This window comes from Lissotriton helveticus, chromosome 11 (assembly GCF_964261635.1).
Source record: "Lissotriton helveticus chromosome 11, aLisHel1.1, whole genome shotgun sequence".
NCBI lineage: Eukaryota > Metazoa > Chordata > Amphibia > Caudata > Salamandridae > Lissotriton > Lissotriton helveticus.
Window position 1 is genome coordinate 752,700,906 of NC_136072.1, and position 26,341 is coordinate 752,727,246.

Below are 26,341 nucleotides of genomic sequence, written 5' to 3' on the forward strand. Positions count from 1 at the left end.
AACACCCCCACAAGTGCTGAGTCTTTCTTCATTGGGCGTAATCCAGCCCTCTGCTTTGAGGGAAATAGGAGTCTGGAGGAGGAGGATAGAGGAGCATGTTCTTCTGAACTTGTGAACCTGAGAAATGTACACTACGGCACCTTCAAATCAATAAGCAAACAAGTGAAGACAGTTCTGCTGATGGGCTTGTTTTTGTCATTAGGTGATTAAAGTTTGAATTAAATTAGCTGTGCAAAACAAAGAGAGACAGACACACAGGAATAAAAGTGAATAAGGACGAAAAAGAAAGTTATTGATTCATTGTCTCATTTTCAGGGCTCGGTGTCAGGGATTAATAATAAGAGTTCGTCATCATACTCTGCGAATTCAGGCAGGATGCGGTCAGTGTCACCGAACAGAGAACAAATTCCCTCATCTACGTTGCTGTCCTCCTCGTCTTCATGCGGCGTGGTTTCTCATACTTTGTAATCTGGTGGTATGAGGTGCTGATTCATCTTTATCATTGTTAACCTCTCCACATTTTTGGGCGAGAGGCGGTTCCGTTTGGGAGTTACAATGCCACCAGCAGCACTGAAAACACGTTCAGAAGACACACTTGCGAGTGGGCAAGACAAGTAGTTTATAGCCAGGTTGGAGAGCTGTGGCCACAATTGTTTTTTCCCATGCCAAGACTCCAATGGATTATCATTAAGAAAGACCTCTGTTGAGTCATTCAGATAGTCCTGCACCATCGACTCAAGGTCCTCAACGGTTCCTCCACTTTGCTTACTTTTTGCTGTGCCTGTGACCTTTTTTCGAGAACCATACCCAAGCCAAGTTAGCCAATCCTCTTCAGCAGCCAATGTTACTCTTGTGTGTGGTGCAGATGATCCGGTTGCCGGTGTCTTTAACAGCTGAGAGGTCACTTGTGCCACAGCCACAGGTGCAGAAGTGGATTCTTTTGACTGGGGATGGCCTGCTGATGCTGATGCTGATGTACTGCCTTCTCCTTCAATATCCTGCCGTTCTTTTTCAAACCTCTTGGCTGACCTGGCTAGCCAAAGTTTGTACTTTTTAACATCTTCATTAGCAAAAGGAAAGAATGCTTGGCCTGCCAGCGCCTTTTTGTAGCGTGGATCCAGAATAGTAGCACAAATGTAATGCTGTTCTGAGTTGATCATTTTAAGACGTTCATCACCACGTAGGCGCTCTAATAATTTCTCCGACAAAACAAAAGGGTCTTTGTTTTTTTCATCTTTTTCTAACTCAGAAGACACCGCCTTCACTTGGTGCTCCAGCATGCACAACAATGGGATAGCTTTTCCCAAATTACAGTCCTCCTTGCTGACTGCACGCGTGAAGACCTCAAAAGGACGAAGCATTTCTGTCATGCTTTTAACTATGTCCCATTGTGCCGCATCCATCCTCAGGTCCTTCTGATCTGTACCCTGTTTTAAGAAATAGTGATCGAGTACCGTATACTGCTAATACAGACGCTCAAGCATGTAGAAGGTTGAGTTCCAACGTGTTGACACCTCCTGGATGAGTGCTTTCACTGGCATTCGACGTTGATGTAGCAGGCTCCTCAGATGCTTCCGGGCCTTAAAAGAATGGCTGAAATGGTTGCACATTTTTCGGCAGGTGGCCATTACCTCGCACGCTGGACTGTCTTTATCACTCAAGAATTTTTGAACTACCAGGTTGATACAGTGCGCCAAACACGGCACTCTGAAATAGTCACCCAGCGCCATGGCCATAACTACATTGGCGCCATTATCCGTGGACGATTCAGAAAAGGGGGTGGTGATGAACAGAGTGTCTGAATTAAGCAGACCACTCTTACCCAGTCCAAAGATCAGGGCTTGATCCATCACCGTTATTTAGCTCACTGCCCCATCCCAGCTCAGAACCTGGCTATATGATAATTAGTCTGTCCCTGGCCCAGTGCATCATGGGAACAGGGCAGACCAAACTACCAAGCCAATTCTTCACCAGAAAGGAGACAAGCTACCGGGGACCGGTTTCTGGCATTTCAGCCTCGTCGGCCCGGCTTGCTTGAATCCTGATGGAGCAGTGAGCAAGGGACTCATGTCTGAGTATACCCTGCCACACCTATAGTGGCCAAAAACGATTCAGAAAAGGGGGTGGTGATGAACAGAGTGTCTGAATTAAGCAGACCACTCGTACCCAGTCCAAAGATCAGGGCTTGATCCATCACCGTTATTTAGCTCACTGCCCCATCCCAGCTCAGAACCTGGCTATATGCAAATTAGTCTGTCCCTGGCCCAGTGCATCATGGGAACAGGGCAGACCAATGATCATCAGGAGGAGTGGCTTCCTCAAATGATACCTCGCCTTGATTGTCGATTTCCTGATGTGCCCCTACTTCGGGAGGAACAACTATTGTGGGCACTTGTGACCCTCCATGCACCTCTGCTTGCGCATCTCCTTGCGCTGCCTCTCCTTCCACATGTACTTGGGCTTGTACTTGCACATGTGGTTTTTGTTGCGGCTGTGGTTGTTTCACACTCGTCAGATGAGTTACAACAACCTGTGTTGATTGAGGGACATTGCTGCTACTTTCTTGCGATGAGCCAACATCACTGGTCGATGGTGATTGAACAACTAGACTAAGTGCATCTGCAGCAGTGAAGGGCTTGGACTTAAGTTGGCGTGGTGCGAGAGGTACCGACGGACAGAGCGGGGCCTCATATTCCCGAGCGGATGCCGGGCGAGGTTAGGTTTTCTCCTCGCAAATGCGTGGATTGAAATAGAATATTCACCTTCAACATGGACATTGGGGCTCCAAGTTCATGGTAGATATATGCTTTCTCTTAAATTAATTTTTTCACTTTCTCACTTTTTGGTTTTGATATTCACTCATACTTGTTGTAGTAGCTTACAATCTAGGTCCTGAAGAAAGCCCTGACAAACAATGTCTAGGAGGCTGAAACATGTCGACCACCTGCACAGCGCCATAGCGTAGTCATAAGCTTCAACTACCAGGCGTGTTTTTAACATTAACACTCAGACATGTCTAAATAAATTTTGTTTTGCCTGAGTCGCTAATTTTAACTTTTTCACCACAAGCACTGCACATTCACCCCAAATACCACCCTATGAGCAGCAGTTGGCTAGAGTGTATATGGTTTCATCCATTTCCGCACCATCACTGGATGGGTTGCGCGGTAGTATTGGATGTTGTAACAACTTTCCCACATGTTGAGACTCCGCCAAAAAAATGGGTGGTTTGATGGGAATATCTCAGCCCTCTGCGACTCCACATACTTGTTGTAGCCTGCTCTCACAGTTACTTATATAGACCACTCACCCTAGACCTTTCATTCTCTTTAATTAAAATGGCTGCCGCAACTTGGGAACTTTTCTGTGCATGAGTCTGTCACACTCACGTGACATGATGTACTTTCTCCTTTGGTGGGAAAACTTTGCTTCTGCGCACAAGAACTAAAGATGGCTGCTCTATGTTCTCATGCGCTAACGCTTGCATTGCTGGTTTTACTAACTTGTTCATTCTGCCTAATCCCTAATGCTTTAGTAAAAATAAAATAATGGGAATAGAGTAGAGAGAAGTGGTATACAGTGCATTCCTTTAATCTTTGTTCTAAAACTGTTCTTCTTTGACTTTGCTATTAACTCGTGTTTGGACCAATCAAGTACAATGTTGCTCCATCTTGGGTCCCGTGACTGCACATGCTCTACATTCTCAAGAGTCCACAAGTCATGGCATTGAACTCATGCCAACTCCTGACTTGCTGGAAGATGCGCATGGGAATCTAACCTTTTGACCCTTTAGAAGGAAGCTGAACAAATTGGTATATCACATTGTAATTCTTATTGATACATTCACTGCTGGGTGGAATAAAAGTGCATGGGAAAATAAAATTATGGGAGGGAACGTACATTTTAATATTTGAATGAATTGACTTCATTCTGGTGTGATGACCTCTCCTTGGGCCCGATGTAGGTAAAAGGGAATTTCCGATTCCAAAATACCGAGGCGGGCCGATTCGGTATTCTGTAATCGGAAAACGAGATGTAGGAAACAAACAGCGAAATAATAGGGAATCGGTCGGCATCGGTAATGTGAATCGGTACGTACCGAATCAGCACGGACCGAATCGGAAAGTACCGAATCGCCTACCACCGATTCGGAACTAGCCGAATCGGCTACCACCGAATCGGAATTAGCCGACTCGGAAAAATCAGAATCGGCAATTACCGAATCGGAGGTATGAAAACACACCCATGGCCAAAAAGCCCATAGGAATGCATTGAAGAAACCGAATCGGCTATCTCCGAATCGGATGATACCGATTCGGATTTTACCGAATCGGTAATATCCGATTCGGAGATAGCCGATTCGGTAAAAGCCGCTTCAGCCAATGAGGTGGCTCCCCCTCCCCCTCCCAAACAGGGAGTGGCAACCCTGGCAGGTGCAGCCAATTAAGAACTTTCTGGAGAGCCAGCCTGAGCTGAGCAGTCACAGTTAGCAGCAGTGGGAGTAGGAGGTAGTGAACTGTTCAGACCAAGATGGCAAACCAGAGTGAGAGCCAGAAGTCCAGCCAGAAGAGGAAGCCTAAGTTCAGCAGCACCGAGCTGCAGGTGTTGGTTGAGGAGGTGGTGAGGGTGCACCGGCAGCTATTCGGAAAGCTGTCCCTCAATGTGCCAGAAAGCACCAAGAGGAGGCTCTGGAGCGATATCGGTCAGAAGGTCAACGCTGTGGGTGTCACCCCCAGGTCCCTGGATGAGCTGAAGAAGTGCTTTTACGACATCCGCAGCCTGACCAAACGGAAGATGGCAGAGATCCAGAAGCAGGCTGGAGTCACTGGTGGTGGCAGGAACCCGGCGCCACCCCTCACCGAGCTGGAGGAACTGGTCTCCAGCACCATTGAGAGGGAGAGCGTGACCGGAATTGGGACCCTGGACAGCTCAGCCAGAGCTACAGCTACAGGTAAGAGGCATGCGCATCAGGACACACCCTACCAGACACCTCCCCATTAGACACAATGCATAGCCAAACCCCAGCACAGTACTGCAACCAACATACAAGAGACAAGCATCATGGTACATCCAGTCAGCAGTAGGTATCAAAATATGGCAGTGCAGAATCACAAGACATGAAACAGTGGAACACATTCTACGGAGATGCTAGGACATGTGGAATGCTTTAATTGTACTGACTGTAATACATCGGTACTCTATTTACAAATGCTTCTTTGTACCTAGGGGCACCATCAGGCGGACAAACACTGCCAAAGGAGGCAGCAGCACCATCTACCACTGCACTCGCAGGGCCGAGCACGAGTCAGGCTGCCGAGGAGGAGGAGGAAAACACCATAGGCCTGGATATTGAGGGAGACCTGGAAATTGACTTTGATGCACTTAACTCCCCACAAATGCAAAGCACACCCTCCTTGCAATTCTCCCCAGAGAACTCCCCGACAAGGGAGCTCTTTCCACCTACACCAGCTCCTGCCACTGTGGCTCCAGTACACCCTGTCCTGGGAGCAGGGGCTCAGGCCCCGGCCAGCACCACACCCCCACCAGTGGCACCCCAGCCCACGCAGCAGGCGGGCAGCAGCAGTACCCGGCGCCGTGCCATTCCCACCACTGCAGACCCAGCACGGGAGGCCAGTGTGTTCCGGGGCCTCGAAGGCAATATGGTGAAGATCCAAAGGCAGCAGGCGAAATCCATCATGGCATGCCAACGCCAGCTCCTGCAGCACAACCTGCAGATTGGGGAAATGGTGAAAGGATTTCAGGCCTTTGTGGCTTCCAACAAGGAGGCAGTAGCAGGTTTAGGCAGGCTAACCACTGCCATCACACAGTTATGTGGCAGAATGGAGGAGCAAGAGGTGGTGCGCAGGCGGGATGCCCGGGTGCAGAACCGCTCCTTGAGCCGCCTTGCTGCAGCAACGGCACAACTCTGTCAGCGTGGTGCCAACATGGAGTCTAGTCTCGCTCAAAATACCGCAGAGTTGACAAGGGGAATGGCCCGCATCACGACAGCAATGGAGGCCTTGATCATCTCTAACACTGCCGCAAATCCTGCCCTGGACCTGGGGGATGCTGGGGACAGCAGCAGCCGCAGCAGCCCGGCCAGCGCTGCGTCAAAGCCACGCAGGAGCACCAGGCGCTCCGCAGATGCGGCTGGTCATTCTGAAGGGGGTGAGGGACACCACAGTGGGGCTGCAAAGCGCTCAAAGAAATAGCCTAGCAAGGGCGGGTGAGGCAACCTGGACCCTAGACTTTTGTTTTCATTGACATTACACCTTTTTTTTGTTGCACATCAGTGCAGTAACTGTGTAGCAACAGTATTAAAAATTGCTAATTCAACACAACCATTCACCTGTCTGTGCATTTGTACTCACTCAGAAATAGTTTGCTGTTATCTCCTCACGTCTATATCTGCCATCACTTGGCGTACACACCCCAGCTGGCTGTGTTAGTGGCACAGCTTCGTCGTCATCATGGTCCTCGTAGTCACTCAACTCCACCTCAGTGCCCTTCTTCACCGCAAGGTTGTGTAACATTGCACAGACAGCTATGATTTTGCAACAGGTGATGGGGGTGTACTGCCTTGCACCTCCACTCTTGTGCAGGCATCTAAACCTGCTTTTCCAGATGCCGAATGTCCTTTCCACAACATTCCTGGTGCTTTTGTGGGCACGGTTATACCTCCTTTGGCTGGGTGTAGAGGGGTTGAGGTAGGGGGTGAGAATGAATGAACGGAGGGCATATGCACTGTCGCCTAGAAGGAAAAGGGGTAAAATTACTTACATGCATACATGTATTTCACTTTGCTGTTTTTGGTTATGGGGGGCTGATGATGTGTCTCACCTAGGAGGTATCCTTCTCCAAATTCCCCAGCCATCAGCCGTGCATAGATGCCGCTCTGTTGGAAAATGTAGGAGTCGTGGGTACTACCCGGAAATTTTGCTACCAGGTCTGTGATGGTGCATTTCGCATTGCAGATCACCTGTACGTTGATGGTGTGAGTGGACTTCCGATTGCGGTAGATGTATTCTGTGTCAGATGGTGGGCAAATCGGAATGTGTGTGCCGTCTATGCAGCCAATGATGTGGGGGAATCTTGCCATCTGGTAAAAGTCTGCTTTGGTCTGTACAAGTTCTGCCTGGGTTGCAGGGAAGGAAATGTAGTGGGCCATCCTCTGGATCATGGCATCAAGGAACTTGTGGAAGAACCTTGACAGGCTGCTCTGGGTCACCCCTCCTGCCACAGCGACTACACTTTGGTAGCTGCCAGACGCCAGCAGGTGTAGGCAGCATAGCACCTGCACCTGCACAGGGATTGCGTGTGCCCTTGGGGTGGGGTGCTGCAACAGGGGTTGGAGGTCCCTAATGAGGTCTGTGATGGTCTCTGAGTCCAGCCTGTACCGCTGTAGGATCTCTGCATCTGTCAGCATGACCAGGGTGATACGTTGTCTGTATACCTGCTCCTCTCTTTGCCATTCCCACTCTCCTTGCTGCTGTAGCCGTAGCCGCCTCGCTATGACATAAAAAGCTGCCATCCTGCAAGTTGCAATGCATTTTGGGGCTGTTTTTATGGGTTGGAGTTGGTTACCACCTGATCGTAATCCATGGTAATTGCCGAGTGGATTCTACCGATTTTGAGCCAAAATCGGTGTTTCTGTGTCTCCCTACATCTCCCCATCTGTCCGAAGCGGGGATTTTCCCGATCGGTGAATCTACCGAATTGGTAGGTTCTCCGATTTGCCTTATGTCCGATTCGGTGTCTCTACCGAATCGGTACATGCACCGAATCGGCTTATGTCCGAATCGGTGTCTCTACCGAATCGGTACATGCACCGAATCGGCTCATGTCCGATTCGGTGTCTCTACCGAATCGGTACATGCACCGAATCGGCTTATGTCCGATTCGGTGTCACTACCGAATCGGTACATGCACCGATTCGGTGTTTGCATCCGATTCGGTGTGTTACCGATTCGTACTGTATCCGATTTTCGGTATGTACGTATCGCATTCTTTTACATTCGGTAATCATTCCGATTCGGTTTTCGCTCCGATTTGTACTTTTTTTTGTGCCCTACATCTCGATGCCAGTATACCGATCGGTAAGGGCCCAGATTCGGTATTTTCGGCCGTTACCGATCGGTAACGGCCTACCTACATCGGGCCCCTTGTCCTTTTACCACTCAAATTGAGGGCATACACACATTTGCAACATTGAGGGGTGGTACACTGCCTTGGAAAATGGTGTAACTATGGTAGGCTTAGCTAGTTAGATTGTCCAACTTGTACGAATAGCTGACCTGTCACTGACCCAACGCACTCAATAGGCGATTGAGAACAGAGGTGCTGGAGGAGCACTCTGTCAGAAGATTCTGGAGCAGAGGTGCTGGCGGAGCACTCTGTCAGAAGATTCGATAACCCAATCGGGGTTCTGGGAAGGAGTTGGATAACCCACTCTGGGTTCTGTGGGAGAAGGTTCGAAAACCCAATCGGGGTCCGACTGTTAGCTGCAGAGAGGGGTGTGATGCTGGTGTTGCACTTTAGCTGTGGGTGCCGGTCCTGACCTGCAGTGGTCCTGTCCTAATCCAATTTGGTCTGTACATGTCCTGATTCTGGTCTGCACCTGTTCTATCCTGTTGGCACCGGCACTATCAGAGGTCCTGTCCTTTATCTCAGCCCGTGGCCAGGGTTGGTCTTCACACCATTCTAGGTAAATTTAAAGTTGTGTGGGTATGTCATTGTGCCTCTTCTTACCCTTCCTATGTTTCAATGCTTAAAGAAAGTTTCATAGTATTTTCACATCATCTTGCCTTGATTATATTCTTTTTAATTGAATGTGCTCTAATCAAATTGGTAACGACTCTGACATTTAAGTATTTACATAGATAAAGTGTTAAAACTTTCCCTGAGTCTGTGGTTATTTTATAAGTGTAAATGTTATTTACTACCTATTATCTTGTCAACTCCCTTGATCCCGTAGGACTCTAGGTACCGATGACTAGGATTGGTAAGTTAAAGGTATAGGCCCTAAAAAAAAGTAAAATTAAATCACTGATTAAGCGTAGGTTTACCTGTTCAAAGTGCGTATGTTTTATGGGCCCAGGTGAGTATGGTAAAATCTCGAGCAGGTGAACCCGTGCTCTATCAGTAACACAGTAAAAACAGCAAAAAACGGACTCCACATCAGGTGTAAATAATGATAGACAATCTTTATTTAAGTAAAGATGGGACCAAACAACAAAAATTCAACCAATACTTTACACAATACACATATTTTAAGCAGGAATGCCTTTCTTGTACTTTAGAATATTTAAACACTCAGGACAGCACGAATAACAATCACTCTTGCAGCTCGTGCGCGTCTATTGAAGTAATTATGATAGCTGCAAAATCAGTGTGAGGAGCACAAAAAAGCATGTTGCAACTGCTTGTGCTTGAATAAAAGGAAATCACTTTGTCTGCAAGTATTGCAGTAATCTCAGCTAACCGCACTTGCATGTTTAGAAAGCAGATAATGTGTTCTAAAGAAATTATTTCAGAACACAAATTTCAGGCACTCCTCTTAAGGGAGTTACGGTAATGTGTCCCGTCCCTCACCCCGGCCTTCTTTACCTCAGGGATTGTGGGAGCTTGGCCGAATGGTAACCAGAATGCAACCATGTAATCCCACCCAACTGTCCTCAAGTGCGAGGGCAGGCCGTGTACTCTCTCACTGGATCAGTAACTGAGGTGGGAAGTTGCTTCTCTGGGCATCGGCAGACCACACACGGTGCCCGCGTTGTAGATTTGGCTTTGGGATGGCTTGAGGAACACAGCAGGTTGGCAATCCAGTCTCACACATGTAGCCAACAGGGATAATGGGGAATCCCTCACAGGTGTAGGAGGGCTGGGGCTCTGTCACGGACAGTGGAATCTCTGCAAATCTTTGGCCATGGGGAACCTACTGAAGGCATAACCCCCAAGTTGAGGTTGATACGCAACCGCTCAAAGCTCTCAGAGCTTGACTGTGGCTGGGGCTCATATTCTCTCTGCTTGGCCCTCATAGAAGCTCTCTTACCTGGTGCCCCGGAGCGAGGGGAGCTTGGGCAAGCAGAGGATGGTGACTACAGGCTCACTGTATGCAGAACACTGATCTTGCTGCATGGAGCTTAGTTTGGGGTAAACTATGTCCAGCAGTAGGATCACCAAGGCTGGCTTGCAGGGGGTGCACAGGCTGAGCACAGAGACATCTTTTGTGCCCTGGGACATTTTAACAGGAGGCAAGCTTGACAACCCCTTGGAGTTTCTTTAGGTACAAGTGGATGTACAGGGCAGGGCTTCTTCCTCCCTCAGTGCAGAGGCAGCAGGCCAACACTGCGATGCACAGTGCTAAGTGGTAGTTCCTCATGGTCACACATTAATCAGCTTCTAGCAGGCCAGCGGTAGAGCAGTGGCAGAGTGGCAGTCCCTCCTGGTAGTGCAGCTCCCTGTAGTTGCAGTCTCCTTGGGAAAACAAAAGTAAACAGATTTTGGGGTGTCAGAGGTCCAATACCTATATCACTTTCTGGCTCTGAAGTAGACAAACTTCAAAGGAAAGTCTTTGTAAGGAACAAGACCCTGCCTTTACCTGGCCTAGCTCCAGACACACTATAGCGGGTGGAGACAGCTTTGTGTGCGGACAGGCACAGTCCTATTCAGGTGTCAGTGACAACTCCTCTCACCACTCTAGCTCTTGAAGGCCAATCAGCCTGGTGATGGGCCATCAGTATATGCAAGCCACATCTTAGCTCCCTTGGTGTGACTGTCTAGAGTGAATGTACAAGTGCCCAACTATCAGCCAGCCCAGATGTGGAATCTACAGAGAGGCAGAGGCATAGAATGGTTAAGCAAGAAAATGAAATGCCCACTTTCTAAAAGTGGCATTTTCCAACACACAATTTAAAAACCAACTTCAGCAACAGATGTACTTTTAAATTGTGAGTTTAAAGACCCCAAACTCCAAATCTCTATCTGCTCCCAATGTGAAATTACACTTCACATATAGTTCAAGGCACTCCCCATGCTAGGGGCGAGATAGTCCATGCAATAGTGAAAAACAAAATTGTTAGTTAGTTAGTTAAAAATTGCAGTGTTTCACTTTAAGAACATGTAAAACAAACCAGTATGTGTCCTACCCTTTAAAAATACTACACCCTGCCCATGTGGCTGCCTCGCAGCTACCGTAGTGGTGACTTACATGCAGTAAAAGATGAGTTTTGGCTTGGCAAGTGGGTGCCCTTGCCAGGTTGAAATAGCACTGTAAAACTGCACTCACAGACATTGCAGTTGCAGGTCTGAGACATGTTTGCAGGGCTACATATGTGGGTGGCACAATCAGTGCTGCAGATCCAGTAGCATCATTTGATTTACAAGCCCTTAGCACACCTGGGGCCAGATGTAGGTAGGCATTTACCGGTCGGTAACGGCCGAATTTGGCCGTTACCGACCGGTAAATGGAATTTGAGATGTAGGGGGCATATTTTTACAGAATCGGTAAATTTACCGATCGGTAAATTTAGCGATTCTGTAAAATACCGAATCGGTATTTTTACCGATTCGGTAAATTTGATATGTAGGTGAGACTCTTCTGAGTCCCACAAGCCTTACCGAATCGGTATTTTACCATCAAATTCAATTTGATGGTAAAATACCGATTCCGGTGTGCATGCACATGTGTGCATGCACATCTGTGCCATATGACAGGCAGACCTGCCCTTAGGGCAGGTATGCCTGCCACATGGCACCCGAGCCTGTTTTGGGGGGGCCAGAGGGTGTCAAAGTGACACCCCCTGCACCCTTGTGAAATTCGGTATTTACCGATTCGGTAAATACCGAATCGGTAATGCCCATTCATTCCTATGGGCTTCAAAGCCCATAGGAATGAATGGGCATTACCGGTCGGTATTTACCGAATCGGTAAATACCGAATTTTACCGATTCGGTAAAAAAACATCTGGATTGTCCTACATCTCCCCCCTTCATATTTACCGACTCTTAAATACCGAATCGGTAAAATTCGGTATTTAAGAGTCGGTAAATATTATTTACCTACATCTAGCCCTTAGTGCACTTTACTAGGGACTAATTAGTAAATCAAATATGCTAATCATGGATAAAGCAATCATTAATACAATTTAGACAGAGAGCACATGCACTTCACCACTGATTAGCCATGGTAAAATTCCCAGAATACTAAAGCCAACAAATGAAGTTAAAAAAATAGGAGGAGGAAGTCAAAAAGTTTAGGGATAACTCTGCAAAAAGGGCCAGGTTCAACACAATGCCCTTCTAGCCTAAAGCCAGAGTAGACTAATCAATACATTGATGGACTTCCCTGTTTAGGGCGATAGAGCATGGAGGCTGGCCCGCAACAGCAGGGGCAAGACTGATTTGCATATAGCTGTGTCTGAACTGGGGTGGCGAAGTGAGCTAAAGGATGATGATGGATTCAACCCAGATCTGTGACTTGGGGTGAGTGTCTGAAAAGTTTCAGTGCTCCGTCCATCACCTCCTTGTGTTTGCTTTGTTTGCCCTAAGTTGGCAGGGTATGCCCAGACATGGGTCCCTTGCTAACTTTTAGACTGTCCCCGGGTCAGGCCCTGAAGGGCTTGCTGGTCTGTAGGCCACCAGGTCCTGTGGGTTCCTTTTTCGAGGATCTGCAGACTGCCGCCTCTGAGTTGGCGCTGACCACACAGCACTGCATTGTGGCCGGTGATTTTAATTTCCACTTGGATGTGGCAGATGACTCTGATGCGGCCAAACTGCTGGATGTTACATCTCCGCTTGGTCTTGTGCCATGCGTGTCAGGGCCAACACATGAGAAGGGGCATACCCTGGATCAGGTGTTTTCATCTGTTCCACCTACGGAGGTTGCTACCCGGCAGATGCTCTGGACTGACCATCGGCTGATTAGCTTTTCGGTGATGGAATGTGCGCGCCCGGATTATAGAGCGCCTACTTTGCTTAGACCGGCCTCGCGAGCGCTGTATAGAGTGACACCTGACATGCTTGAGCAGGCGCTGCTGGATCACCCTTGTCATCTTTCGGGTGATTTGGACAGCGACACGGAGACTCTGCAGCGTTGGCTTACTGATAGGCTTGACGATCTAGCCCCTAAGGCTGCCTCCCGGTCCACGGTGGCTCGGCAATCTGCCCCGTGGTTTACGGAGGCGCTCCGTGTGGCTCGCAGTCAGTGCAAGGTGGCTGAGAGGGCCTGGCGCCTTATGTACGATGGGGAGGCCAAACTTGCCTATAAGGCGGCGGTTAAGGCCTACCATCGGGACATCCTTGGTGCCAAGAGGGATTATTTGGCCAGGAGGATAGAGGCATCGGCGAACTCCTGTAAGGAGATCTTTAATATTGTGAAGGAGTTTACAACCCCCAGCTCCCATCCGCCCCCGCCAGCTTCGGCGGATGCCTGGGCACGTGATCTTGCTGGTTTCTTCACAAATAAGATCAAGGCTATTCAGGCCACCTTTGTGGAGGGACCGGATGGAGGCAGTGGTGTTAGGGCGGACTGTAGTTTTCCGCAGATATCTGCGGCGGTGCTGTCCGATTTCCCTACTGTTTCCTGTGATGTCTCCCAGACGTTACTGCCCAATCTTAAATCTGGCTCGCCACTTGACCCCTGCCCTGCCAAATTCTTGGCCGGGATGGCGGCAGTGGTGAATCCTTTGGTCAATTCTATCCTCAATACCTCTTTGAGGGAGGGAAGGGTTCCCAGCTCTTGGAAAAGAGCGATGGTGATCCCCCTCCTAAAAAAACCGGGTCTTGACACCGAGGCTCTGGCGAACTACAGGCCAATCTCGCTTTTACCAGCACTGGCGAAGATAACGGAAAAACACGCCCACGGTGTCCTGTCGAGCTTTCTGGAAGCTAATAATCTGCTCCATTCATCTCAATCGGGTTTCCGTCCTAACTTTAGTACGGAAACGGCTCTGTTGGAGGTCACTGAGATTATTAGGGAGACCCTGGATGTCGGCGGTAGGGCCATGCTGGTCATGTTAGATCTGTTGGCGGCCTTCGACACCGTCCCCCACAAGGCGCTGTTAGCGAGGCTTCATGACATCGGCCTCAGGGGGACGGTGTTCAGGTGGTTTACTTCTTTCCTTGAAGACCGCCGCCAGACAGTCTGGGTTTCCCAGAGCTCCGCCGAGATGCCGCCATTGGGAGTTGGGGTTCCACAGGGTTCTGTGTTGAGCCCCACGTTATTTAACATCTTTATGTCCCCTTTGGCGGCCTTGGTGGAGGCTTATGGGGCCCAGATCGTCTCCTATGCCGACGACACGCAACTCCTCTTCACATGCGGGAAAGACCAAGAGTTTAATGGAGAGAGAATCCGGGACTGCCTTGCGCTGGTCTTCGACTGGTTCCAACGGAACAGTCTGAGGGCCAACTCGGGCAAGTCTGAGATTTTATTTTTTGGTTGCGTCGCCGATCCGGAATGGCAGCATTGGTGGCCGTCCGACATGAATCCTCCTGCTCAGTCCTCCCTGGTTGCCAAAAATTTGGGCGTCAAGCTAGACAACCAGCTGTCGCTGCGAACTCATATTCTTGGCCTGGCCGGCACCTGTTACGGAATCCTGAAGATGCTCCGCAAATTTTTGCCTCTGTTGTCGGAGGAGCACAGGAGGATTACCGTTCAGGCTCTTGTCGGCTCGAGGCTGGATTATGCAAACGCCCTCTTTCTTGGCCTCCCCGATTACCTGGTTCAGCGCCTTCAGGTGGTGCAGAACTCTGCTGCCCGGGCGATTTTCGGTCTAGGTAGACGAGCTCGTGCTTCGGGGTTGCTTCAGACGCTTCATTGGCTCCCCATTAGGAAGCGGATCCTGTTTAAATCCCTGACCTTGATGCATAAAGCTTTGCATGGATCAGGGGCGGGATATCTGCAGCGGAGACTGAATTTCTACCGTCCAGTCCGTTCCCTCCGTTCGGAATCCCTCTTTAAAGCTGTGGTCCCACGGGTAAGGAAGGCCCACGCCGGAGGGCGATCTTTTAGCTGCAGAGCTCCCCAGCTGTGGAATCTGCTTCCACTTCCACTGCGCAGTACTGCCAATCTGCTCCAGTTTAGGAGGGGCCTGAAGCCTTGGCTTTTTAATTCTTAGTCTGTTTCTTTGCCTACTGTTTCTTTTTGCTTTTCCTTTATGTTTTCTGTTTTTAGCTGTGTTGTGTTACTTCTTATGAGCCGCTGGTGGAAAAGCGTCGGGACACTCCTTTCGAGTAGCCGTACGCTATATAAAAACTACGTAACATAACATAACATAACATAACTTTGCCACAGTATTCAAGCTAGCCTGGCTGATGAGGGCCGTTAGCCCGAAACTGGTCCCAGGATGCTTATTTCTGGTCCAGGGAAGTCATGGCTTGGCAGTTCGGTCTTGACTGTTCCCATGAGGCACAGGGTCAAGAATGATTTGCATATAGCTGTGTCTGAACTGGGGTGGCGAAGTGAGCTAAAGAATGATGATGGATTCAACCCAGATCTGTGACTGGGGGTGAGTGTCTGAAAAGTTTCAGCGCTCCGTCCATCATCTCCTTGTGTTTGCTTTGTCCAGCTCCTATGCCCAGCACTTTAGGAAGGGAGGCCAAGGAGAAGAGGCCTCGCACCAGCCCAGTCCTAGTATCAGCACACCAGGCTGTGGGAGGACAGCAATAGCAGGCCTAATAGCAGACCAAGTTCAGCACAATGCAGGTGCAGGAAGAGTTTTCATGATCAAAAAGAGGAATAACTTTCCATATTCTCCGAGGTAAACCTTGAGGTGAACACTGCAGACAGCAGTAAAGCTACCATATGCCTAGCAGCATTTAAAAATATTAAAACACATAAAACCTAACAGAAAGTGAAGGAACACTTAACACCAGTCTTTAATGTTTGAAAGAAAGTGCGCCATTGTCCGAAGCACTGTTCAGAAGCCAGCTGCTGGTGCAATTAAATGGTGGCGTGCTGAGAACCAACACTGGTAGTCTTTAATCCTCTACCAGACATTTCCTGCTCCCTTTTCTCACTTTTGCTGGTTCCTGCTTTATACCTTTGTGATGGTTTCGCCACCTTTCTCGTCCTCTATCTTTCGAGCTGTGTGCTTTTACCTCTCTGTCACTCTCTAAATATCTGATGTAGAAAAATAAATGTAGGTCACTACAAATAAGTGCCAGTGGCGCCTCCCAGAAACCACTGACTCGTGAAGTACTGGTTAGTACTACCCCCAGGGTTCAATAGTGGTCTTTGAAAACGTTGGTGATAATAGCTGTTACAACTGCAGAAATAGATTCAGATTTCCTCAAAGAGGAATTTCCCCTTATTCTCCCAAGAAAAGAATTAAAAATGGTGGTGATATAGTGCATTTTAAAACTTAGTTTTCATAAAATATTGCTAAAAAGGCCATTGGCCAAGAGAGGCCAGTCATTAGATTTTCCAGTATTTCCATGGTGTTCTAAGGAGGCCAGTCTCATCTCAGAAGTGTTACAGGCTCACTGCCCCAAGATACTTTTGAGAAAACTGCCTTAAAATTGTGCTCATGTTATGACAGTTTCCAAAAAACAGGTGATAGAGGTTTTTTATACAATGACATGTCACAAGACCTCACATTTTCCAAAGCCTCTAGGGACACTTATGCATTTCACCTGATTTAGTTTACAGATTCCAACCCCTATGTTGTGATTGAGAATCTGCTTGGAAGGGGTGGGTAAAATAAATAATTTAACAAATCTTGCAATCTGGAAGACTCACAGCCACTGAGTGAAAAAGTGTTCAAGGGTGTGACATTTGCACCAAGTGAAATTGTATTTCCTTCAGGAAGTTAGAGGTGCATCCAATGAGTAAGGCTGTACTTCAAAGTGTAGGATGCACACCAAATGAACAAGCATGCCCACTTATTCGTAAGACTTGTGTTTAATGATATTGGGTAGGCTCTAAAAATATGCCTTCTAAACAGTTAGTGAGAATGTGCTATAAGGGGTGAGACTTACAATGATTGAGTCTATTCGGGAAGAAGGGAAATACACTGTTAAAAACTGTGCAGCATGGGGCAAAACGGATTTATGTCGTTACAACGCATGTTTTTTCCACGCATGCCTTTACAACGCAGGTTTTACAACGCAAGACGTTACAACGACTTGCGTTGGGGGGCGCTGGATAGTGGAATAGTTTAATTAACTATTCCAACTCCAGGCCCCGTGGATAGTAGGGAAGGTTTTGGATAGTAAATTAAACTATTCCCTATCCTACAGCGCGCTCCAGCGCAAGTCGTTGTAATGACTTGCATTTTAATACCTGCGTTGTAAAGGATGTTTCCCGGCAAAAATCTTGAACATTGCAAGTCTTGCACCAAATAAATTAGGCTGTGATGCAAGAAGTGAAGATTATAAACATTATGCAAAACTGTGCTAAAAGTAATAGTCTTTGCCACTGTCCACCAGTGCCAAGCCTCATTTGACTCAAGGCTAATGAGTAGGGATGTGGATTTGATTTCAGGGCCTATAACTTTAAAGTGACCAGTAGCACTTTTTTTTCATTAGCCCCTGCAGTACTGTCATGTTCATAGATCTATATTCTGAAAGAGGTGGGTTATGGTGAATATATTTTGGTGCACTAGATTCTTGTGGTTTTTGATATCCAAATACTTTTGAGCACCCGCTGCTATAGCTGCACAATTACTAATTCAGCGGATATGTAGGTGTTTCATGGAACCCTTCTGACTGGATTCAAGGTTCTGAAATAATGGAAAGTTTGGCTCATCACAAGAAAATCAGACATTTCGTGCCTGGAACTTTCAGGGGGCGTCAGTCTAGGTCTTGCTACACTTTGAAACGTGTTTACAAAATCTCAGATAAATCCAGATAGCAACAAAACCCACAATGGTGAAGTTCTTAAATCCAGGTGCATGGCGGCAGTGAGGTGTGCTGTGACAAAAGATAGGAGTTTTCATGGTGGACGAGCAAAGATTTTTATGTTGGTGCAGGGGAGCAAGTTTGCTAGAGAAAGTCACTGCACCAAAACGGATTACCCTCATTTTATAGATCACTGCTGTGTTTCTACCTTGGACCACTGGATCAGCTCCATTACAATCACTTTTCTCTAGTCTGACAGCATTCACCATTTCAAAAGCATGTGTTCCTGTAAGCTTTTGTCTCATGTTGGGGATGCTTTTTTGACTTCAAACAGTTCTTTTCCAGTTCGTCAGGCAGTCCTCTTGAGCAGAACAGCCTAGCATAAGGAGGTGGATGGGTTACATAAATAGTCCTATCCTGAGAAAAGTGCAGGTGCTGCTGGTCAAGGTCAACTTATGATACAGACAAACCATGGTCCGATCGGAAAAAGCAACAAGAGGCATAGGAGAACTGAATATATCAAAAGATCTCCTACCACTATATGGAAAAGAAGAGAAACAGTCTTGTAGATTCAATCCACAGTTATGGGGTTAGGGCACCAGACAGGATTTCAAAACCAGAAGATTAAGACACATACACATATTTGCATTTCTGAAAATGTAGTCACATACAAGTCAGTCCCAAACAACATTCTAATTTACATATTATATCGAAAAATCTTTGATCCACAAATGGATAAAGTGATAAAGATGAATGCTCAGAGAAGGTGCTCATGTAGATAAGGAGTATATTATTGTACATTGAACCTGTCCGGTATACAATTTCTGATAAAAAGTCAAGTCAAATTTGCTTTATTCGAGATAAAAACTCATAAAAGCATGGTTAAAAAAAAAACATTCATTTGTTAAAACAAGATCTTTCCAATGAACAATGTTTAGACACATTTAACAATACAATTAAAAGAGATAATGTAACCATAATAATAAAAAAGCATTTTGACAGCACTAATTTAAAAAAAAACCAATAAAAAACAATCACAAAATTCATATATTTACGGGATGATGCTGGTGGGAGGCCTATAATCTCTATCAATTTGCTTCAACCACAAATTTAGTACACTTAACATTTCTAAAATCATATACATATACACACTGAGGGAGCTCAAATTAATCACACCAAAAAAATGTTTCTGATGGCCCACACCCACCCCAGGTATTTAGCAACTGCAACTGAGATAACCGGTAAAGTGCTAGTGCAAATTAATCTTAATGCCACCGCGCTATCCCTTGTGCCTAACAGCTTCCACATTGCTTTTAACCAAACTCGTCTAGGGATATTGTAGGCCATACAGGCAAAAAAGAGATGGGCAATAGTCTCTTTGTCAGTTTGGCAAGCTGGACACATATTGGTACTACCTTCAGCCCATCTACCGGTTAATTATCTTATAGCGAGTGACCCTGCTCTGAGCTGAAAATAGAGCTTCCTATCTCCGGGTTTTGTAATGCCATCCCAATAGGGCTCTAGGCTGGAAGAAGATTTGAATTCCAGGAAGCGACCCTCCATAGTAGAGGGATCAGCACCATTCCAATTCCGGTACGCAACCATTTCCCAGTACTTTTCTTTTAGGGTATCTTTAGATAGAAATGGAGCTACCTTTGGGTTCTCCCACAACCCCTGCATGCCCATTCCCACCAGAGTTTTGCAGAGTTCCTTCAGGCAGGTTATCTTATGAAAATCATAATTTCTGATTACATCCAAAAATCCCTGGGCGTAATGGGCAAGTTCAGGGGTTACCCAGATCCGTCGCCAATATAATATAGGTCGCAATCTAGCCATATATACTAGGGTCTTCCTGCCTAAGTCATATCGCAGAGGTTTCATCGGTGTACTCTTGGGAAGACCGACAAGATTGCGCAGGAATTTGTTCTCAGCAAGTGTTAATGATGTTAGCTTTTCATAGCCCCATATCTCAGCACCGTAAAGTGCAGAACTTAGGGCTTTCGCCTCATACACTTGAAGAGCTGGCTGTATCGGCTTAGTCTGGGATTTCTTGTGCTCTGTAATTATCGCTCCCGCATTTTGGCGGAGTTTTAAAGCCGCCATTTCTACATGTTTCCCCCACTTAATACCTTTTGCCACATGAATACCCAGATAGATAAAATCCGACAATATTTCCACCTTTTGCCCATTCATAAAAAAATTCCCTTTAAAACTACGGTGTGGGTTGAATGTCATGAGCTTTGTTTTTGCTACATTGACTTCCAGCCCTTGGTCAGCACAGAAATCCTTAAAAATCTTCAAGGCTCGCTGAAGGCCACCAGGAGTTTTAGATATGATAAGGGTATCATCCGCAAATAATAAAATAGGGGTTTTCACTCCAGCCAAAGTAGGGGCGTCTACACATCCCAAGAGCATGTGTTCAACTACCCCATTGATATATAATGAAAAGAGCGTGGGGGCCATAGCACAGCCTTGGCGCACCCCACGTTCTACCCGGAATTCAGGTGTAACTTGCCCATGCCATCCCCATTGAATTTTTGCATAATTCGATTCGTGCAGCCTCATAACTATTGTTAAAATTTCCGGTGGCATACCCAACTTGTTTAACACGTTCCATAGCTGAAATCGTGGCACCAAGTCAAAAGCTGCACGTAAGTAAATAAAAGCGGCATAAATGCTGCCTTTTCCTAATAGTACAGTTTTCCAGTGAAGTAAAGTAAAGCGAAATATCTGATCAGTAGTACTGGTTAATTTGCGTAAGCCAGCCTGAAAGGGGGACAAAATGTTTTCTCCTTCTACCCAATCTAATATTTTGTCTAGGGTCATTTTCCCAATCACCTTTCGTACTGTGTCAATAAGGCTAATAGGCCTATAGTTCCCAGGCTGTGTTTTATCGCCTTTCTTGTATACAGGGATTTTTACGGGCCCTTGCCGTGATTTTGGTACTGGTGCCCCTAGAGCCACGGCATTGGCCAGCTTCATAATATACAGGCCCCAGTGCATTTTATCATGGAGAAAGACGTCCGCTGGAACCCCGTCTGGCCCTGGTGCTTTTCCCTTCGAAACAAATTTAAGCGCCACTACTACATCATTAATATTATAGGGTGGGTCTGAATATAGAATAGTATTTACGGATTCTCTAGACCTATCCTCAGGGCAGCATGCATATTGGGGGCCAAAGTGATCTATCCAATTTCTCTGAGTTACATAATTTATAGGTTGTTCTGGGTAGCCTCCTTTCCCCATTTAACAATACTCCAAAAGAGTTTTGAATCCTTTGCGGTACTGGCTATTTTGAGGTCCTGCCAATGTTGTTCGTCCCAAAGTTTCTTTCCCATATACAAACTTTTCTTTTAATCCTGCCTGGCTATTCTGACAGTATTAGGGTCTCTTCTTTTAATGGCAGTTCCTAGGGATGTTTTGCAGATCTACAAGCATCGTTATACCACCCCACTCTTTTCTGGCATATTTTCCTGCCCATTGGCTTCGTTACTACCTTAATGAAGTGACCTCCTATGTTTTAAAAAAAACTGTCATGGAGTTTGGTAATTTCCCGTATCATCAATTGGTGGAGGGAGAGAGAGTATAGATCCTTTCAATCTCCTTTTAATAATTATAAATCAAGGTGGAAAGGATCACTGGTCCTGCATAACCAAGGTCTGCAGGTGGATCGGTAGGTGTCTCCCAAATAAAAGACCCTCATACACGTGTTTTTTCAGAGTCGTGTAACGGTATATGATGTGTCCCCGCTTCTTGTAACACGTGTCCGTGCGTAATCCTTGGGTCAGTTTTTGTTTGCACCCTCCGCCAGGAGGTTGTACCATTGGTTAAAACAGTAGTGATGGTGAATAAGTGAAATAGTGCTATAAAGGTGTTCTAAAATACCCGGATAGCCAGAGGTTCAACTTGTCGCTATGGAATTATTTAGGAATTCTAGCGCACTAAACTTGTGAGGTTAAAAGTGGTCGACATGTTTCAGCCTTATCTGCCTGTTGGTCAGTCGGCTTTCCCCAGGACCATAAAGTGATTAAGTGAAAAAATTCCGGGTCACCAAGGGCAGAGACAGCACAAGCTGCTAGACGGGTGTTTGAAGGCTAGAGTGAAGCCTCCCCCTAACTGCTGTGGTTCCCGAGGAGACAAGTCTTACATAATGTAGAGGTACAATGTGACCTACTACCACAAAACGAATCAGGTTACAAATTTACCTTTTCCTTTTTTTCACTTAATCACTTTATGGTCCTGAGGAAAGCCGACTGACTTCTACTGTTTTAACCAATGGTACAACCTCCTGGCGGAGGGTGCAAACAAAAACTGACCCAAGGATTACGCACGGACACGTGTTACAAGAAGCGGGGACACATCATATACCGCTACACGACTCTGAAATAACACGTGTATGAGGGTCTTTTATTTGGGAGACACCTACCGATCCACCTGCAGACCTTGGTTATGCAGGACCAGTGATCCTTTCCACATTGATTTATAGTTTGGTAATTTCCCGCAAATCATTCTCTGCCCCAGCTATCGTGTCCATGGCGGAAATGGTTTTGTCCAGCTCCTCATTAATAAGGTCCAACACCCTTTTATTCATCATGACTTGTGCCCACCTCACCCGCCTCATGTCATTAGTTAGAACAATCTCGGATAAAGCCTGCTCGACCCTGTTCGCCCCCCCTTCCTCCACCCCCCAGAAATAATGGCTTATACATAGGGGGTTATGATCACTCTCTTGCCTGGCAACTACCTTCATATCCTTCATAAAGTGCCAAATTGCCATATTACAAATAACATAGTCAATCCTGCTTTTTGAGCGGCCATTGTCAAAAGTGTTTTCACCTTGTCCGTCACTCGTAGTTCTGCCGTTCAGTGCTCTGAGCCCTCTTTCACAGCATATCGCATTAAACTGGATTATACTATCTGTCCATCTATCTATTGGTTTTAATTCCAGTTTAGGAATTCCCCACTGGGAGTCCTCTTCTTCTCCTGAGTACCAGTCACCTATTGTAAGAGGCTCAAAGGTCATGTTTAGGTCGCCGGCGATTCTCATGTTATTCTCGCTCAGCTGTAGTCCAATCAGGGAGTCCAGGGCTACCAAAACCTGAGATTTCCCTCCCCATGACCCTCTAACGTAAAGGTTATAGATGTCCAAAGTACCCAAAGAACCCATTGTTAGCCTAACCAACTGGATATCTCTATTCTTAGTAGGGAGCTCTATAACTCTATCAAAGAGTTCTTGTCGTAACCAAATAGTTAGCCCCCCTTTTGGCCGACCTTTGGGGCCCTTAAGGGCTGGCACAAAAAAATTCAAGAAACCCTGGAGAAACTGGGGCTCACACGCCCAGGTCTCTTGAAAGAGGCAGATATCAAAACCATTTATAAAACTAAGCCATTCAGGGGATTGCAATCTAGAACCCAGCCCACAATATTCCAGGAGATAATCTTCCCCCATCCCCTCTAAATTTGTGCAATAGCCCTGTAGTGGCTAAATTAGATGTACTTAAATCTTTCAGACTTAAAAATTCCGTTCCTGGAGGACGAGTTGGAATCTGGTGTCACGCCTGAGAAACTCCATGCCCTGGGTCTAAAACAGTTTGCATATAAATCTCTGGTCACTGACGCTGCAAAGGTGATGTTTCGTGAGCAGCAGGGCAGATTGTACGATGTGGGTGACAAGGCGGGCAAACTCCTAGCGTGGTTGGACAAGAAAGAAAGAGTTAATCGTGTGGTGCCCGTGATTCAGTCTGAGAGTGGTGAGAATGTGATTGATCCGACCGCCATTGTTGATCGTTTTGCGGAATATTTCCGTGTGGTATATGCTCCCGTGTCTGTGAGGGATGTTGCCGACTCCCGCCTTCTTCTGCGTGATATCACTTTGCCCTGTGTCACCGACTTGGACCGTATTGCTTTGGACTCCCCTTTTACGAATGATGAGATAGCCAATGCAGTTCGATCGCTCCGTTCGGGCAAAGCATTGGGCCCGAACGGTTTGCCTATTGAGTTGTACAAATTACGCCCCGATAAGGTGGCGCCGTATCTCCGCGCCATGTTTCTAGAATCTCGTGAGCGGAACATACTTCCTTATGATCAGCGTCTGGCGACAATCGTCGTCATTCCCAAAGAGGGTAAACCGCGTGACCTCTGTTCCTCGTATAGGCCCATATCCCTATTAAATGTTGAACCTAAGGTGTTGGCTAAACTTTTGGCGACCCGTCTCCTTTCGGTTCTTGGGGAGTTGGTCCATCCGGATCAATCTGGCTTTATCCCGCATCGCAACACTGCTCTGAATTTACGTCGCCTCCACGGCGCGCTGGCGAGGGCGGGGCTTTTGACTGAACCGGCCATTTTGGCGTCCCTGGATGCCTCCATGGCCTTTGATACTGTGGAGTGGCCCTATTTATGGGCTACACTTGAGAAATTTGGATTCGGGTGCGAGTTTATTAGCTGGGTTAGGCTGTTGTACGCGGAACCTCTGGCGCAAGTTGTAGTGAACGGTAGAGTGTCGGCCACCTTCGCCTTGGGCAGGGGTACCCGTCAGGGTTGCCCCTTGTCCCCTCTGTTGTTCGCGCTCGCTCTTGAACCGTTGGCGGCCTGGCTCCGTTGGGAACCGTCCCTTAAAGGTATTCGTTGGGCCCCGGATTTCGAAGACCGCGTCTCGCTTTATGCGGACGACATCCTCTTGTATCTTACTTCTCCTCGCAAGTCTTTATCTGTTTTATTTGACGTTCTTGCGTCCTTTGGCGCTAACTCAGGCCTCGTCATCAACTGGTCTAAATCCTGTGTATTCGTTTTATCTGGTATCTTGCCTCCGTTGCCGAGTAGACTTCCTCTTCAGGTGGTCCGGGATGGTTTCAAATACTTGGGGGTTTTTGTTACCTTGGATCCGTCCCTTCGTTTTGATCGTAATCTCCTTCCCCCGTTGCTTAGGCTCCGTTTGGACGTTGCCCGCTGGCGCAAACTTCCCCTCTCTCCACTGGGTCGGCCGGCCCTGTTTAAGATGATGTCACTACCGCGGTTTCTCTACGCTCTCCAGAATTATTATGATCCTATCCCCAAGACCTATTTTCGGGAGATTGAGAGCCTTCAGAGGCAACTTATTTGGGATGGGCGACCGCGCATTGCTCTCGCTAAACTTTCCATCCCGTGGTACGATGGAGGCATGGCGCTCCCCGATATTAAGAGATACTACTGGGCTTCCCATCTGTCCGCTATTAATCACGCTATGTTCTCGCCGGGTCGTAATCCGGCGTTTGAGATGGATAAACTTCAGCTTCCGGGAGGTGACTTTAACAGAGTGCTCTATTCTCGCTCCGCTGGGCGCCATCTTGTGGGACCTACTTTGACTGCTTTGACGGTGTGGCGTGCTGCGAATGTGAGCCTGGGCTGGGAGGATCGCTTGACGTTGGCGACGCCGCTTTATGCTTCAGAACGTCTGGGCGGTCTTTGGTCTTCCAAGGGCTTTGACCGTTGGGACTTGATTGGGATCTCTAAAGTGGGGGATGTCTACTCTAAGGGTTCTGTGCGCCCGTTTCAGGCCCTCCAGGCTGACTACGGCCTGAGTAGTCGGGAATTCTTTCGTTATTTACAGGTCAGGCACGCTTTGGTTTCGGTGTTTGCTCCTGGTGAGATTCCGCCTGACTCTTCCCCACTTGAAGACCGTATCCTTGACGAACATCTTCCTGATAGCACTATCTCCCTGATCTATAAAAAGTTGATTAACAATCGGACTGACTTATTGGCCCGACTTCGGGAACAGTGGATGGGAGATGGGTTGGAACTTGATGATGAGGATTGGCAATCGGCCCTCTCCTCTCCGAAGGAGGTGGCTATACCGGCTCGACTCCGTCTAGTCCAATTGAAGATCCTTCATCGGGTGTACGTGACGGGACCGCGACTGATGGTGATGGGCTTTTCCTCCGATGGACTGTGTAAGCGTGGATGTGGTTTGCGTGCTACTTTCCTGCATATTCTTTGGGAGTGCCCGATGGTGGCTGCTTATTGGGTGGCTGTGCTTGATTTGATGACTGTGGTGACAGGGATATCCTTGCGTCCGGAACCTCGTCGCTGTCTTTTGAATGTTTGGGAGCCCACGGACTATTCGGTGGCACAGACTAGATGGGCCACCCTGGGCTATATGATTGCGAAGCGAGATATTGCGCAACTCTGGGGGGCCTCCAGGCCCCCTGCCCTCTCGCAATGGGAGGATAACATGGATTGGTCCATGTTCCGTGAGAAAACTGTCTATGTGGCCAGGGGCAGACCCAGGGCATGGGTGAAGGTGTGGGGTCAATGGAACGAATACCGTGGCGATATTTGTACTCCTCCCCTTGTGGACACTATCGAGATTACCCTGTCTCCTTAGGCTAGCGTTCCCGGAATCTTCATATAGGGACTGAGCTGGTGTCTCCGGCTCTCCCCCCTTCTTCTTCCTGATCTCTGCCCCCCTAACCCCCCCCACTCCGCACTCCTTAGTGCTTAGGATATTGCTACTGCACTTCCGCTGCTG

At 47.4% G+C, this 26,341-nt stretch overlaps 1 protein-coding gene across 1 annotated transcript in view; it reads left to right on the top strand.

Moving 5' to 3' along the window:
* Positions 1-4,777: 4,777 nt before the first annotated feature.
* LOC144790887 (uncharacterized) overlaps positions 4,778-26,341 on the top strand; it is a 70,866-nt gene continuing 49,302 nt past the window's right edge. The window contains exons 1-2 of the mRNA XM_078665535.1: positions 4,778-4,951; positions 5,227-5,789. Coding sequence (XP_078521661.1) covers positions 4,795-4,951; positions 5,227-5,789 — 720 coding nt within the window. The 5' untranslated portion in view covers positions 4,778-4,794. The remainder of the gene's footprint in view (positions 4,952-5,226; positions 5,790-26,341) is intronic.